Below are 15,479 nucleotides of genomic sequence, written 5' to 3'. Positions count from 1 at the left end.
GACTGGAGAATAGCAAACATTAAATTGATTATTGAGAACCCAACCGAACCATCTGGTAATCCAGACTCCTATCGGCCGATTGCCTTGCTCCCGGTTGCTAACAAACTATCAGAAAGGATGTTACACGTCAGAATTCAATGACACTATAATAAAGTGAATCTCTCACCACCAAAAAAAATTGGCTTCAAACCAGACCTCTCTACCATCGATGCCCTTCAGACGCTTATAAATGCGGCTACAAGCTCCGACAAGAAGTAATTTCTGATCATATCAATCGACTTCGCAGGAGCGTTCTACAAGATATGGTGGCCGAGTTTCCTTGCCAGACCGAGAAAAGCATGTGTGCCAATCAACCTGTATAATGTCATCAAAACATACTTATCCAATGGGAAGATATAAGTAAATCCCTCGTACAGAAAGCTAACCAGACCATTCTAGGGCTCCATCCTGGGGATACTCCTTTGAAAACTCATCCTAGTCAAATTCCTGGCGCTGGACCTGGAAGCAGTGAGTTCCCAGACCTTTGCAGACGATCTCATTCTTACTGTGGCGACGAACTCTCGTGCCCAGCTGGAGATAATGGTAAGTAGGGCACTCGATTTGTTGCCAACTTGAGCTCCAACCCATTTCCTCAGGATCTCATCCAAGAAGACTTTCAATACTGCTCAAAGGAAAGCTTTCCCCCCCAGACCACCACAGATTTAAATTGAAGGTAAAACTATTATATTGTCCACACAAATTAAATACCTGGGGGTTATCTTGGACTCCCATCTCTCTTTCCGACTACTTCTAATGTTCATCAGAGACAAGATTCAAATACTTGTTGATGGTCGCTAGAGTCTCCAGAAGGGATTGGGGGTTCAACAGACAACCCTGTTCCCATGTGACCAACCTTATTCCAATTATAACTTACTCCTCTGATCACCCTCTTATATAAGTCAGTCTTCATCCCAGCCGTGACATATGCAGTGGGGGGTGTGGTACACCAAGGCAAATACGGCAGTGAACAAAAGAAAGCTTGAATCCATTTAACGCTCCATATTATTAGTATTAGTAACGGCCGCATGGTGCAAGAAAGCCTATGGCTTATGCTGCACCAGCCAAAAAAAATAAAAAATAAAATAATCCGAACAAAACAATGATAAAAACAAAAAATAAATAAAATAAATAATAAATAAAAAAATATATAAATAAAATAAAATATAAATAAAAAGGAAATTAAACCTATCATCCTATGCGCTTCCCTTACCCGAAGGTACTATCCAGATGACCTTTGAATTTCCCCAAACTGTCAGCCTCTACCAGCCATGTAGGCAACTTATTCCAGTAATTTATAACTCGCTGGCTAAAATAAAACTTCCTGCAGTCCAATCTAAACATTTCCCCCCGTAACTTGAATTTATGTCCCCTAGTTCTAGCATCATTTATAATCTTGAAAATTTTGTCCTCATTCATTTTACTGATGCCTCTCAGAGCCTTAAACACCTCAATCAAATCTCCTCTAAGGTGACTAGTTTCCAAACTCTGCAACCCACATATTCGAAGTCTTTCTTCATAAGGACGCCCTTTTGCCGATCTCACCAGGCGAGTTACCCTTCTTTGCACCCTTTCAAGAAGCTCGATGTCTTTCTTTAGGTGCGGTCTCCATACTTGAACACAGTATTCCAAGTGTGGTCTAACATAAGCTTTATATAATGGGATTATCACGATTTACAACTACCAGAGCTTGCTGCACTGTCAGCACCCACTAGTTCCAGGTCCTGGATGGATCCCTTCCCCTGGACCTGGAGGTTTTGCGCTGTTAAAGAAAAATTGAACAAAGAAATATTATTCAAGGTTTATGCCTACAGGGATGTCAAATGAATTAATGAGACATGTGGCAGAGAAGAAAAATGCATTTCTTCTCTGCCACAGGTTAAAGAAGCACTGCAGGATCATCTCTAGACAAGACTTCACTTAAAGTTCCGACACAGTATGGGTTTGTTAAGGGGAAGTCTTGTCTGACCAATTTGATTGGATCCTATGATGTAGTCACAAAAGAACTGGATGCAAAGAATAAATTTGGATACATAAAAATTAAAAGGTGACAGGGAAACCCATGGCAGGGATAAGCTGCTCTGTAATCAAATCAAAAATGAGGTTAAGCAGGAAAAGGCAAAGCCAGATTACGAGAAATCTTTGGCAAAGGAAAACAGCAAAGAGTGCATTACATATGTAAACTCCTGAAGGAAGGGGATGAATCAGATTCCTCCGCTTGATATCGATGATTTAACTGTTGATGATTCTGCTCAGGTGGCCAACAAACTGAATGAGTATTTTGCATTTATATGCACAGATGAGGAGTTATTCACAGACAGGAATGCCAGAGGTGTATTAAACTCTGGCAATGAGGTAAATGATTTTGTAATAACTCAGAGCAAAGTGGAGAAGAAATTGTTGAAGATAAACATCAACAAGACACCTGGGATGAATGGGAACAATCCAGTTATATTAAAGGAGGCAGCAACGGAAGTAAGCAAACCGTTAGCCATAATTAAGAGAGCTTCCTTAGGGGGAGTACCCATGCAGTGGAGATGTGCAAATGTGACCCCAACTCGCAAAGGAGGATCAAAGGGCGACATGAGTAATTACAGACCTGTTAGTTTAACTTATGTTCCTGGGAAATTAATGGAGACACTGGTTAAAGAAGTACTGCAGGATCATCTCTAGACAAGACTTCAGTTATAGTTCAGACACAGTATGGGTTTGTTAAGGGGAAGTCTTGTCTGACCAATTTGATTGGATACTATGATGTGGTCACAAAGGAACTGGATGCAAATAATAATTTTGATAACATATACTTGGATCTTAGGAAGGCTTTTGATACTGTTGCACATGGAAGACTGCTGCACAAATTGGAGCAGTGTAGCATTGGAGGCAAATTTCTGCTATGGATAAAGGGATGGTTGAGTGGGAGAAGACAGAGAGAGTGGTAACCAATGGACACCACTCTTCATGATGTAATGTAATTAGTGGTGACCCCAGGGTTCAGGGTTGGTCCATTGTTGTTTTCTCTATATATTAATGATAAAGTGTAAAAGCGTAACGTGTTCGAGGTCTAACGGCCCCAGGAGTTTAATTTCCGAAAATTTCAGTGGCAAGGGCCTAAAAATAAAAAGAAATAAAAAAGAAATAAAATAAAAATTAAAAAAAAATAAATAAAATAATAATAATAATAATAATAAAAAATAATAAAAATTAATAACAAAAAAATAATAAAAAAATGAATAACAAAAAAATAATGATAAAAAAAAATAATAAAAATAAAAATTAATAAACAAAGCAAAAAAAGAAATGCGACAAGTTAGAGTAGGGGTAGAGTCTGAAGGAGAGAGGACAGGGAGAAACATGGGGGATGATAGGGAAGACAACCCCAAACTGATCAGTGGTGACAAGCCCTACCAGGAGAAAAGAGGGGAGCAGTGAAGGGAGGGGAGGGGATGGAAAACCGTCCCCTTCCTCCAGCCCAAGGGATGGAGATTAAACGTGAACTGGGCTAGACCGCCCATTCAGGTAGCCAATGTCACTGGATCCGTTATCCCAGACAAGAAGTAAATTCAGGAGCCTGGCATTTAGTGTTATTTTGCCTTGCTTCAATAAGCTCCAATTCCTTGCTTCAATTCCTTGCTTCAATAAGCTCTGTTATGACCTCCAGCAGCCTTCGTGGAATGGGGTGCTTGCTACAGAAGATCCTGAAATTGCGATGAGCACATGGTTGAGAGTTGGCAAATGAAGTTTAAGATTGACAAATGTAAAGTACTACCTATGGGAAGCAGTAACACCCAGAGTAACATATCAACTCTGTGGTACTACCCTGACAGTGGTAGAGAACGAAAAGGACCTGGGGGTAATTGTGCAGGCAGATATGAAGTTTTCTGAGAGGGCAGACGATCTGCAAGTATAGCTCATTGTGTCTTGTCAATGATATACAGGAATTTTTCTAGCAGGAATAAGGAGGTGATTATCCCCTTGTTTAAGGCAATGGTCAGGCCACACCTTGAGTACTGTATACAAGTCTGGAGGCTACATTTTAAGAAGGATGTAGAGCTGTTGGAACGAGTACAAAGGGTAACAAGATTAGTGAATGGAACAAAGGGTTGCTATTACGAAGAAAGGCTTAAGTTTTGCAAATTACAGTGTCTTGAGAATAGGCACCTGCGAGATGATCTCATTGAGGTGTATAAAGCCTTGAATGGTTTGAGCATGCTCAATGCTGATGGGATTTTTCCTCTTGCTCAGAATAATCACCTCAGAGAGCATAATTTCAAATTGAGGAAAGACAGATGTAGGATAGAAATGCGTAAGTTTGCCTTTAGTCAGAGGGTAGTTGGTTGGAGGAACAGACATCCATCCTTTGTTGTGGAAGTTGATAGCTTAAATAAATGTAAGGCTCAGCTGGACAGGTATTTTGAATGAACGGAGGGGTGAAGTGGAAGTTTTTTTCTTTTTTTCTTTTGGCTGATGCTGCATAAGCTTGCTTTTTTGCATCATATGCTTCTACTAATTCTAATGTTAATGCTAATGATCATGCATTGCTTCTTTAACCAGTGCCTTCATTAATTTTCCTGGAACAGAAGTTAAACTGACAGGTCTATAATTACTTGTGTCAGCCTTTGATCCTCCTTTGTGAATTGGGGTCACATTTGCACATCTCCAGTCTATGGGTACCTTTCCTGAGTCCAAAGAAGCTCTCATAATTATCGCTAAGAGTTTGCTTACTTCCTTTGCTGCCTCATTTAATATAACTGGATAGATCTCGTCCACCCTGTTTTAGAGTTTACTTATATTAATTCTAAAAGGAAGGGAGATGAATCTGATTGGTCCACTTGATATCGATGGTTCGACTGTTCGTGATCCTGCTCAGATAGCAAACAAACTGAATGAGTATTTTGCATCTACATTCACACATGAGGAGTTATTAAGGTTTGAAAATGGCAGAAGGTTATCAAATTGTAGCATGGTACTTAATGATATTGTAATAACTGAGAGCAAAGTGGAGGAGAAATTGCTGAAGTTAAACATAAGAAAAGCACCTGGGGTGGATAGGATCTATCCAGTTATATTAAATGAGGCAGCAAAGCAACTAAGCAAACCCTTAGCCATAATTATGGAGAGCATCCTTGGACTCAGGGGAGGTTCCCACGGACTGGACATGTGCAAATGTATCCCCAATTCACAAAGGGGGATCGAAGGGTGACACGAGTAATTAGGCCAGTTAGTGTAACTTCTGTTCCGGGTAAAATAATGGAGTCACTGGTTAAAGATGCATTGCAGGATCATGTAGACAAGGCTGCAGCAATAATTCAGACACAGCATAGGTTTGTTAACGGAAAGTCTTGTCTGACAAATTTGATAGAATATTATGATGTGGTTACAAAGGAACTGGATTCAAAAAATTATTTTGATATCATATATTTGGATTTCAGGAAAGCTTTTGACACTGTTGCGCATGAAAGACTTTTGTACAAATTGGAGCAGAATGGTATTAAGGGTAAGTTGCTACAACGGATAAAAGGATGGTGAAGTGGGAGAAGACAGAGGGTCGTAATCAATGGGTGCTGCTCTTCGTGGACTAATGTTATAAATGCAGTCCCACAGGGTTCGGTTTTGGGTCCACTGTTGGTTTGTATATTTATCAATGATATTGATGAAGGTATATCAGGCTTAGTGTCGAAGTCTGCAGATGATACAAAAGTTGGCAGGGTTGTTAATGACAGTAATGGCAGTGCGCTATTGCAACATGATCTAGATAATTTGGGCAGGTGGGCTAAGAAGTGGCAAATGAAGTTTAACCTTGACAAATTTAAATAACTGCATATGGGTAGATTTAACCGCAGAGAAACGTACCAACTGTGTGGTACTAAACTTAAGGTGATAGAAAATGAAAATTACCTGGGAGTAATTGTGCAGTCAGATATGAAGTTTTCTGAGCAATGCAGACAGTCTGCCAGGGCAGGTCATGGGGTTTTGTCAATGATATATAGGAATTTTGCTAGAAGGGAGGGAGGTGATTGTCCCTCTGTATAAGGTAATGGTCAGACCAGGCCTTCAGTACTGCGTACAGGTCTGGAGGGCTCATTTTAGGAAGGATGTAGATTTGCTTGAGCTTGTACAGAGAAGGGCAACAAGATTGTTGTAGGAAATGGAGGGATCCTCTTACCAAGAGAAGCTTAAATTCCGCAAATTGCAGTGGCTGGAGACTAGGCACCTGCGCGGTGGGCTGATTGAGATGTATAAGGCCTTGAATGGGTTGAGCACGTTGAATTCTGATGGGATCCTTCCACTTGTTCAGATTACGAACCTAAGGGGTAATTAATTCAAATTAAGAAATGATAGAAGTAGAATAGATGTGCGGAAATTTGCCTTTAGCCAGCGGGTGGCTAATTGTTGGAACAAACTTCCATCTGTCGTTGTGGAAGTTGATCGGTTGAATAAATTTAAGGAGGAACTGGACAGACATTTGGAGGGAATGGTGTGATTTTTTTTTTTTTTTTTTTTTGGCTGATGCATATAAGCTCATACACTTGCTTTCTTGCATCACATGCCACTACTACTACTACTTCTACTACTACTACCACCACCCCGGGTGCCTTTTTTATGGTTATCCTCAACAATTTCTACTCCACTTTCGTCTCAGTTATTACAAAATCATCTAGCTCACTGCCAGGGTTTACTTCACGTCTGGCATTCCCCTTCCTGAATGACTCCTCATGTGTGAATGTAGATGCAAAATACTGGTTTAGTTTGTTAGCCACCTGAGCAGGATCCTCAACTGTTGAACCGTCAATATCCAGTGGACCAATCTGATTCATCATTTTCCTTCTAGAGTTTACATAGGTAAAGAACTCTTTTCTGTTTTTCTTTGCATCCTTTGCCAAGGATTTCTCATAATCTGCCTTTGCCTGCCTAATGTCCCTTGTGACTTGGTTACAGACCAGCTTATATCTATCATAGGCTTCACTGTCACCCATTAATTTTTATGTACCCTATGCATTTTACTTCTCTGCCATATGTCTCAATAGTTCATCTGACATCGGTTTAGGCCTAAACCTTTTTTTTTTTTTTTTTGGCTGATGCTGCATAAGCTGATACACTTGCTTCCTTGCATCACATGCCACTACTACTACTACTAAAGCCTAGTAGCTTCCAAGATAAGTTCTTTGAATGCTTCCCATTTTGAATTTTCTGTTGGTAACATCATCAGTTGGTCCCACTCTATAGAATTTAAATACTGTCTCAGACCATCGGAGTCGCCTCTACGAAAGCAAAAACCCTTCTCTTTACCCCTGATGGTAGTTACCTCTTTGAGTAAATCCCACTTCAGCACATTGTGATCACTGCCACCTAGTGGTTCCTTCATCTGCAGAATCTTAATGCATGAAGAACACTACTGATAATCAGATCAAGAGCATTACTCCCTCTAGTTTTCTCCCGAACATGCCGATGTAGAAAACAATCATCCAATAAATCCACAAAAGCCATGCTAGTGTGTGAGTGACCAATTCACAAATTCCAGTCAATATCTAGGAAATTGAAATTCGCCATTATAAGACACTCTGATTTACTGGCCCACTCTATTTCCCTGTACAGTTGTTGAAGTTAAACATAAGAAAAACACCTGGGGTGGATGGGATCTATCCAGTTATATTAAAGGAGACGGCAAAGCAACTAAGCAAATCCTTAGCCATAATTATGAGAGCATCATTGGACTCAGGGAAGGTTCCCGCGGACTGAAGATGTGCAAATGTATCCCCAATTCACAAAGGGGGATCGAAGGGTGACACGAGTAATTACAGACCAGTTAGTTTAACTTGTGTTCTGGGTAAAATAATGGAGTCACTGGTTAAAGATGTATTGCAGGATCATCTAGAGAAGACTGCAACAATAATTCAGACACAGCATGGGTTTGTTAAGGGAAAGTCTTGTCTGACAAATTTGATAGGATATTATGTATGTTATTAGTGGAGTCCCACAGGGTTCGGTTTTGGGTCCACTGTTGTTTTGTATATTTATCAATGATATTGATGAAGGTATATCAGGCTTAATGTCGAAGTTTGCAGATGAAACAAAGGTTGGCAGGGTTGTTAATGACAGTAATGGCAGTGTGCTACTGCAACACGATCTAGGTAATTTGGGCAGATGGGCTAAGAAGTGGCAACTGAAATTTAACCTTTACAAATGCAAAGTACTGCATATGCCTAGAAGTAACCCCAGAGAAACGACCAACTCTGTAGTACTACAATTAAGGTGGTAGAAAATGAAAAAGACCTGGGAGTAATTGTGCAGTCAGATATGAAGTTTCCTGAGCAAAGCAGACAGGCTGCCAGGCCAGGTCATGGGGTTTTGTCAATGATATATAGGAATTTTGCTAGCAGGGAGAAGGAGGTGATTGTCCTCTGTATAAGGCAATGGTCAGGCCACGCCTCGAGTACTGCGTACAGGTCTGGAGGCCTCATTTTAGGAAGGATGTAGATTTACCTGAGCGTGTACAGATAAGGTCAACAAGATTGGTGAGGAGGATGAAGGGATTCTCTTACCAAGAGAGACTTAAGTTCTGCAAATTGCAGTGGCTGGAGACTAGGCACCTGCGTTGTGATCTGATTGAGGTGTATAAGGCCTTGAATGGGTTGAGCACGCTGAATTCTGATGGGATCCTTCTAGTTGTTCAGATTACGAACCTAAGGGGGCATAAATTCAAATTAAGAAAGGGCAGATTTAGAATAGATGTGCGGAAATTTGACTTTAGCTAAAAAATCTAGCGGGTGGTTAATTGCTGAAACAAGCTTCCATCTGTCGTTGTGGAATTTGATAGGTTGAATAAATTTAAGGAGGAACTGGACAGGCATTTGGAGGGAATGGTGTGATTTTTTTTTTTTTTTTTTTGCTGTTACTGCATAAGCTCATACACTTGCTTTCTTGCATCACATGCCACTACTACTATTACTACAGTTTCTTATTATGCTCATCAGAGGCATTAGGCCTATAGCACACTCCTACTCTCAATTTTGATCTCCCAATGCTTATGTCACACCAAACTGACTTGACACTGCACTGTCCAGAAATGTCAACTGGCTTCACTTCCTTGGACTTTGTGTTTCTTAATTAATAGCATAATCCCTCTTCCCTTCCTATCTTGTCTATCCTTTCTCTACACATTGTACTCCCCAAATTCCAGTTCTGCCTTCCTTATATCTGTGTGACCCTACTTCTCTGGTATCCCAACAATATCTGCCTTTGATGTTTTGAGCAATACCTCAAATTTATCAAAATTTATTTACGAAACTTCTAGCATTGGTGTACATGCAAGTATACATGCACCTTTTCCTATTCTTAGCTATCCTAACACAACCCATGTGTTTACTTGTACCGCAATGACTCCCAGCAGTCTCTGAAGTATCCTGCATGTTGTTTTCCAGGCTTCTGCTCATTTCAATAGAAGCAGTGTATGAGGTTTGACGTATATTGAGGGTCTAGCGGCTCCTGGGATTTCTCCCATCTCCGCGAATGTTCTATGTATCGATGACAGTACCCTGTCAAAGCCAGAGATTTAGAAGTGTGTGGGTCATGAGTAGTGTTATATGTTGTGCCCATTGTTTATCCGGCTTATTGGCCGCCAGGCCCCTAATGGGACCAGACGTTGTCCATACCTCGCCACGTGGAGGCTAGCCGGGTGTTACCATTGAGTCAATTGTACTCTGGCAGGTCCTGCCACTTACTTTCCTGGGATTTTAGTGGCTAGGACCTAAAATAAAATTGGAACGACCGCGGTTGATTTTAAATCACTTACATTAAAGCACTAATATGGGGTTTGACGCTGAAAGCCTGTTCCTGAAGTGCCTAAAAGGTTGGGCGAAATTTTTTGGTGTATTTAAATTTGAACGTGTAGGGCTATACGCTGTGCAAGAAAAAGTGCTGGGAGGGGAGAATGAAGGCTGGTGGGTGAAATAGGAAGAAGAGGGTCGATAGGGTAGGTGACCCCCCAATTTTTCAGTGAGGCATGCCCATGCCCCACCAGAGGGAAGAAATGGTGTGGCAGGGAAGAGAGGCGACAGCAAGCCGTCACCTCCCTCCCCTGCCGGGTGTGGGAGTAAAAGAATTGCACTGCACAAGAGAGTGCAGAGCATAGAGCCAATATGGCTCCGTTGAGGCAGCAACTTGGAGTTTCTCTATCTTCGTTGGTCTTCTCTGTCATTGGTAGCCATATTTTTCCTCAGCTATGAACACTGGTCAGGTCCATTGTTGGTCTGTTAGCTATGGCTGTGGTTCTCTTCATCATGGGAAGATCCGCAGCTCCATGGGGTTATTCTTGCGATCGCTGGTTTTAGATGATTAGTAGTAAGCAGGTTCCTGGGCGAGGTTCTCCTTGAGTCCTCTCCACGCATGTTCTGTGTTTTTTTTTTTGTTTTTTTTTACCATCTGTAGATGGCTATCAATGTTTTACGCCTACCAAATAGTTTTTGGGCATATTCCTTTAGCTCCCTGTATTCCTCAAGTGAGTCCAATAGATGTGATTCCAAGTTCTTGGGGAGGTAGTGTATTGCAGTGATCAGTCTGCACCTGAGGTCCTCATAATGGGTGCAATCATACATAATGTGCTCCCAGCACTCAAGCTCCCCACATGCACATCTCTAGAAGCAGTGTGTGAATCACTTTCACCTCTGTCAGTGGCTACTGTTGATCTTTTAGTCCTTGTACCCCCCCCCCCCAAGCTAACAGTTTTCCGACCCGCCTAACACTGCCTTGATAGCAAAGCAAATATTATATTTAAGTTTATCCCCTCCCTGTTGAAGCACTCTCTCCTGTTAACAAGTACAGACCAGGCTGAAAAAAATTCTACCCGTTGAGCCTTGCCCAATCTTTCCAGGGCCGGATTGATCGACAAGGCTCTCACTATATACTCCCTCCTATCGTGTCTGTGCAGAATTGCAGACACTTTCAAATTCAACCCTGATTTAAGGCTTTTTTTCAACAATGAAACAATACAATGAGAGAATCTGTCAGGCACTCAATGAGGAGTTCTTTTTTTCTCGCTTTGCTCTCAGATCAAGAGATTTTAGAAGCAGGACATCAATTGAAAGGAAAGGGAGCCTTTGGCTTTTATGAAACATCTCCTGCTGTGCTGAAGAAAGTCCTTAACTCAATTCTAACACCATTGAAGTATATTTCAATCTTTCCTTTCAATCTAGTAAATTTCTGTCTCAATTTCAAAAAAGCAGTCATTGTTCCAGTTCCTAAGGGAAAACACTGCAACTCTATCAACAATTTTCGTCCAATAGCTATACTCTCAGTTTTTGCAAAATTTAACGAAAAAATTCTTCACAGCAAACTCATAGGCTTCCTGGAAGTCAATCAGCTCATCCATCAACAACAGTACGCTTATCGTTCAAAAAGATCCACCGACCAGGCAATTGGGTAGGTTTGAAAGGGCCACTACGCAATAGCACTGTTTCTAGACCTATCTAAAGCTTTTGACTGCATAAATCTTAAAATCCTACTCAACAAGCTCAACAATTTTGGCTTGAGAGGAAAAATTAACCTTCTTCTTGAAGACTACCTTACTGATCGGCCATTTGTCGTCAAAACAAACCAGTCTTTTTCAGATATTTCTTATTACTCCTGGGGAGTACCTCAAGGCCCACTTCTTGGACCTATCCTATTTGTTCTTTACATTAATGAATTTCTCTCTCTTCTTCCATCTCCCATCTAGATGCCGATGATATTTCCATTTTGATCACAGATAAATACCCTAACCTGAGTGTCTTTTTTATCAGCAGGAAAGATGATATTTTTATTTTTCAAAAATCTAAAGGACTCTACATATCATTGAAGCAATAGTGGTGCCTTTACGAATAGGGGAACGCCCAGGTCTACAATATAGGAGGATCCCAAAATGTTAAAATATTTATATCCAAAAGCACTTCATTTTGTAGCAGTAGAAATCTCAAATTCTCAAATTACTTTAGTGTGCTGGCTGAGTTAAATGGCCCCCCGTGGGTAATGCAATTTGTAGAATCGCTGTCTTTCACACACCGGGTGGAAAAGTCTTGAGTTCGAATTTCGTTAATGACTCGATAAAATTTTAAGTGCCTTTTTCACAACATGGCTGAGTTAGTCGGTCTCACTTCGAGGACAGCAAGGGTTTTCCGTCCAGCAAACAGCAAATAGACCACAGAACACACGCAAATTACAGACATAATATATATACGGTGAATATGACCGAAGTTGCTAATTTGCTTAAAAACCCTACAACAAGCAACCTAAGCCAACCATGCTACTGAAAGTATATCTTAGGGGAATGAAGCAGATTCAGAAAATCTTTCATTTTTCAAGAGTAGATACGTATGTTTTCTCATTTCTTATTAGCGTGCCTGGAAACTTGTCTCAAAAATAATTTGAAATGCTGCAGTTATGTCAAAAGAGGCTCAAGAATAGTATTAGTAGTAGCAAATGATGCGTGCGAAGAAAGCCAAATTATAAGCATCAACAACAACAAAAAATCATTCTTACATTATTTGTGCATTTCCTCCAGTAGTTTGTGTTTGCAATATACATTATGGATTTATATTCTGAAAAAGGAAACGATGTGGTCTCAAGCCATAAATTATTTGGGGTATTCCTAAATCTAGCACTAATGTAGTCCTAGTGCCAAAACCTCTAACATGAGATTGTTAGTTTACAATGCGTTCTATTAATGGCGGGAATATAAGAAATTGTAGGATTAAGTAGAACTGTGATTGGACGAAAAACCTGTGAGAGTGCAATTACAATAAAATGTTTCTAAAAAACTTTAGAAAAAGAAATTGTTTTTAATCAAAGCCTAGCTGTGACAGTTCGTTCCAATAATGTTTTAGAATTTTATCATTGAATATTAATAAACTTTATTAATTAACATATCCAGAAGTGTAACCAATAGGAGATTAGAAATAAATTCCTGTCCCATTAGAAGTGGAAATCCACGTTGAATGGAATCGTGCGATTTCTGTATGCCCCTTCTGTACTTTTCTTATGTATTGAATAGTAACATATTTTTCATTTTAGAGAAACTACCCGTTATATGTAATTATATATGTCTGTATATATGTATATATTATATTTTTTTAAGATCGTGTTGTGAAAAGCATATAGTTATATAATGTTTGAATCAAGTGCTTTGTGCACAAGGTAATTTTTTATTTTTATTTTTCATGGCTCGTAGATGTGTAATGTTCGTGATAATTACTGACATTTATCATGGTGTATATATATATGTATATATATTAGTTTGATTTTAGAACGTTAAAGATATTTATGGTGAAATATTTCTTATTGTTTTGCACTTCTCTCCGCGTAGTTTTAGCTCGTATTGCAATGACTGCTTGAAATAAAGTGTGACGTGGGCAGGTGTCTGGTTCAAAAGCATGTTCCGACCGTTTGTCGTCGTCAGTTTTTTTCCCCTGGATTGATTTAAGAGCTAACCGCGAAAGCCAAAACAGCAAATATATATGAGATCTTCGCGGGTTACAGAATTTTAACGATAACTACAAGGCTAGGAATTTATTTCATGTGTATAAATGGAGTAAAACATTTTTACTGTCTGCTCCGTGAGTTACATATGTTTCACGCGAACTTCATCGTGACTGATAATTTTATTTTTTTTCCTCCATTTAATTTATTTGCAATCTAATTCATTGCATCATTTGCATAGCAGAATACTTTACATTTGCATAGAATAGAGTTATTGAAATAAATTTTATGTACTAGCTTGTTCGCATATACAAAAACGTGCACGATACATTTTTTCTTACATATTTAGTGGTGTGCAGAAAGTGAGCTTCATCAGAAAAATAAATAAATATTAAATTAATATATATATAATAAAACGCTGACCGCAGTTTTCCAGTTTGGACCAGGAGCTAAGCGTCAAATAATAATAATAATATATATATATATATATATATGTGTATATCTATACACACATTATATATATTACGTATATATATAATATATATACGTAAATGATATATTTTGTGCAACTTTTTTTAGATGTGCTAGTTTTTTCACACATCGTTGGAAAGCGTGTGCGAGAAAAATTTTTTCAGAGGTAAAATTGCATTAAGTGAGCTTTAGTTTTCAGCTATAAAATAAAATGCTGATCGCGGTTCTTCAGTTGGGTTGAGGAGCCAAGCATCAAATAAAAAAATAATAATATATGTATATACATAAATAATACATTTTGAGTGACCGTTTGTAAACTGCAAATTTCTTGACACGAATGACAAATGTGTTTCAGAATTTAAATTTTACAAATCCGTGATGTAATTGGGTAAATTATATGAAAGTGCTGGAAGCAGTGATATAATATCTTTATTGCAATCAGCGAAAATAAGTAAATTTTACATGTATGCCTGATGCAATGCCCATAACAGCAAAAATGGTAGGGGTTTAACATAGAAACTTTTTACACTTTTCATAATGGATAACAGATAAAATATTCGTGTGAATGATAAGTATGCAGAAATTGCATTTATTTTTTGAAAACTTGTTTGAAATCGTAGTAATATCAAGATTTTGAATTCCCAACTGTTTTATGTTTTTCTCTACAGTTTCAACCATATGCACACACAATGAAAATCCAAAAAAAAGGTGGTATGTATATGTTATATTGTGTATATATTATTATTATTATTATTATTAGCCATATGGTGCAAGGAGCCTGAGGCTTATGCTGCACCAGCTAAAAAAAAAAAAAATTCCGAGTTACCCTTAGAGTGAGAAAGAGACACAGAAGTAGAAAGGAATCACCAAGAAAGAGAAGAATGATGATATCCAGCTTGGGACCCTGGGTGTGCCAAGCCCATACTCACCAGATGTGAGCCCCTGGGGTTATATATATATATATATATACACACACACACACACACACACTTTTTTTTTTTTTGATATATATATACTACAAACTGTTAATATTTGTGGGGGGGGGGAGAAGGTTGGTTACACTTTTCATTATGGAAATGATCATAAGCTATATTCTGGCAGGACCACATACATAAATCAGAGGAGATTACAAATAATCATTTTGACAGGAGTATAGTCATTACTTGTTTATCAGTCACATGGACTATAATCTGGTCTCTTCTAAGTTTGCTCCATCATGCAAACTAGTAGGAGACCAGTTACCTACTCAGTTATTTGTCTTGGTAATGGATACCTAAAGTTGGCTCAAACGTTGACAAGTATACAATATTTTTTAAAATTATTAATAATATAGTAGGAGACCAGTTACCTACTCAGTTATTTGTCTTGGTAATGGATACCTAAAGTTGGCTCAAACGTTGACAAGTATACAATATTTTTTAAAATTATTAATAATATATTTTTTTGGGGATGCTGTATAAGCTTGCTTTCTTGCATCATATGCCTAAACTCATGTTAATGCTAATGGATATTCTACGTGGACTAAT

The 15,479-nt window shown here is 38.9% G+C and overlaps 1 protein-coding gene across 3 annotated transcripts in view; it reads left to right on the top strand.

The window, feature by feature from the left end:
• The first annotated feature begins 12,935 nt into the window (after positions 1–12,935).
• The window catches only part of LOC150087038 (protein FAM199X-like), a 125,881-nt gene continuing 123,337 nt past the window's right edge, over positions 12,936–15,479 (top strand). The window contains exon 1 of one of the 3 annotated variants that reach the window (XM_090371772.1): positions 12,936–13,020. Coding sequence is in view for 1 of the 3 variants with exons in the window: in XM_090371771.1 (XP_090227897.1) it covers positions 13,172–13,200 (29 nt within the window). In the remaining 2 variants the exon portion in view is untranslated. The other 2 variants (XM_090371776.1, XM_090371771.1) reach the window with 2 other exon arrangements.

The sequence above is a fragment of the Mastigoproctus giganteus genome, chromosome 4, assembly GCF_048544385.1.
Source record: "Mastigoproctus giganteus isolate SK-2022 chromosome 4, ASM4854438v1, whole genome shotgun sequence".
NCBI lineage: Eukaryota > Metazoa > Arthropoda > Arachnida > Uropygi > Thelyphonidae > Mastigoproctus > Mastigoproctus giganteus.
Note: the sequence above shows the minus strand (reverse complement) of the source record. Positions and strands in the feature narration are given on the sequence as shown.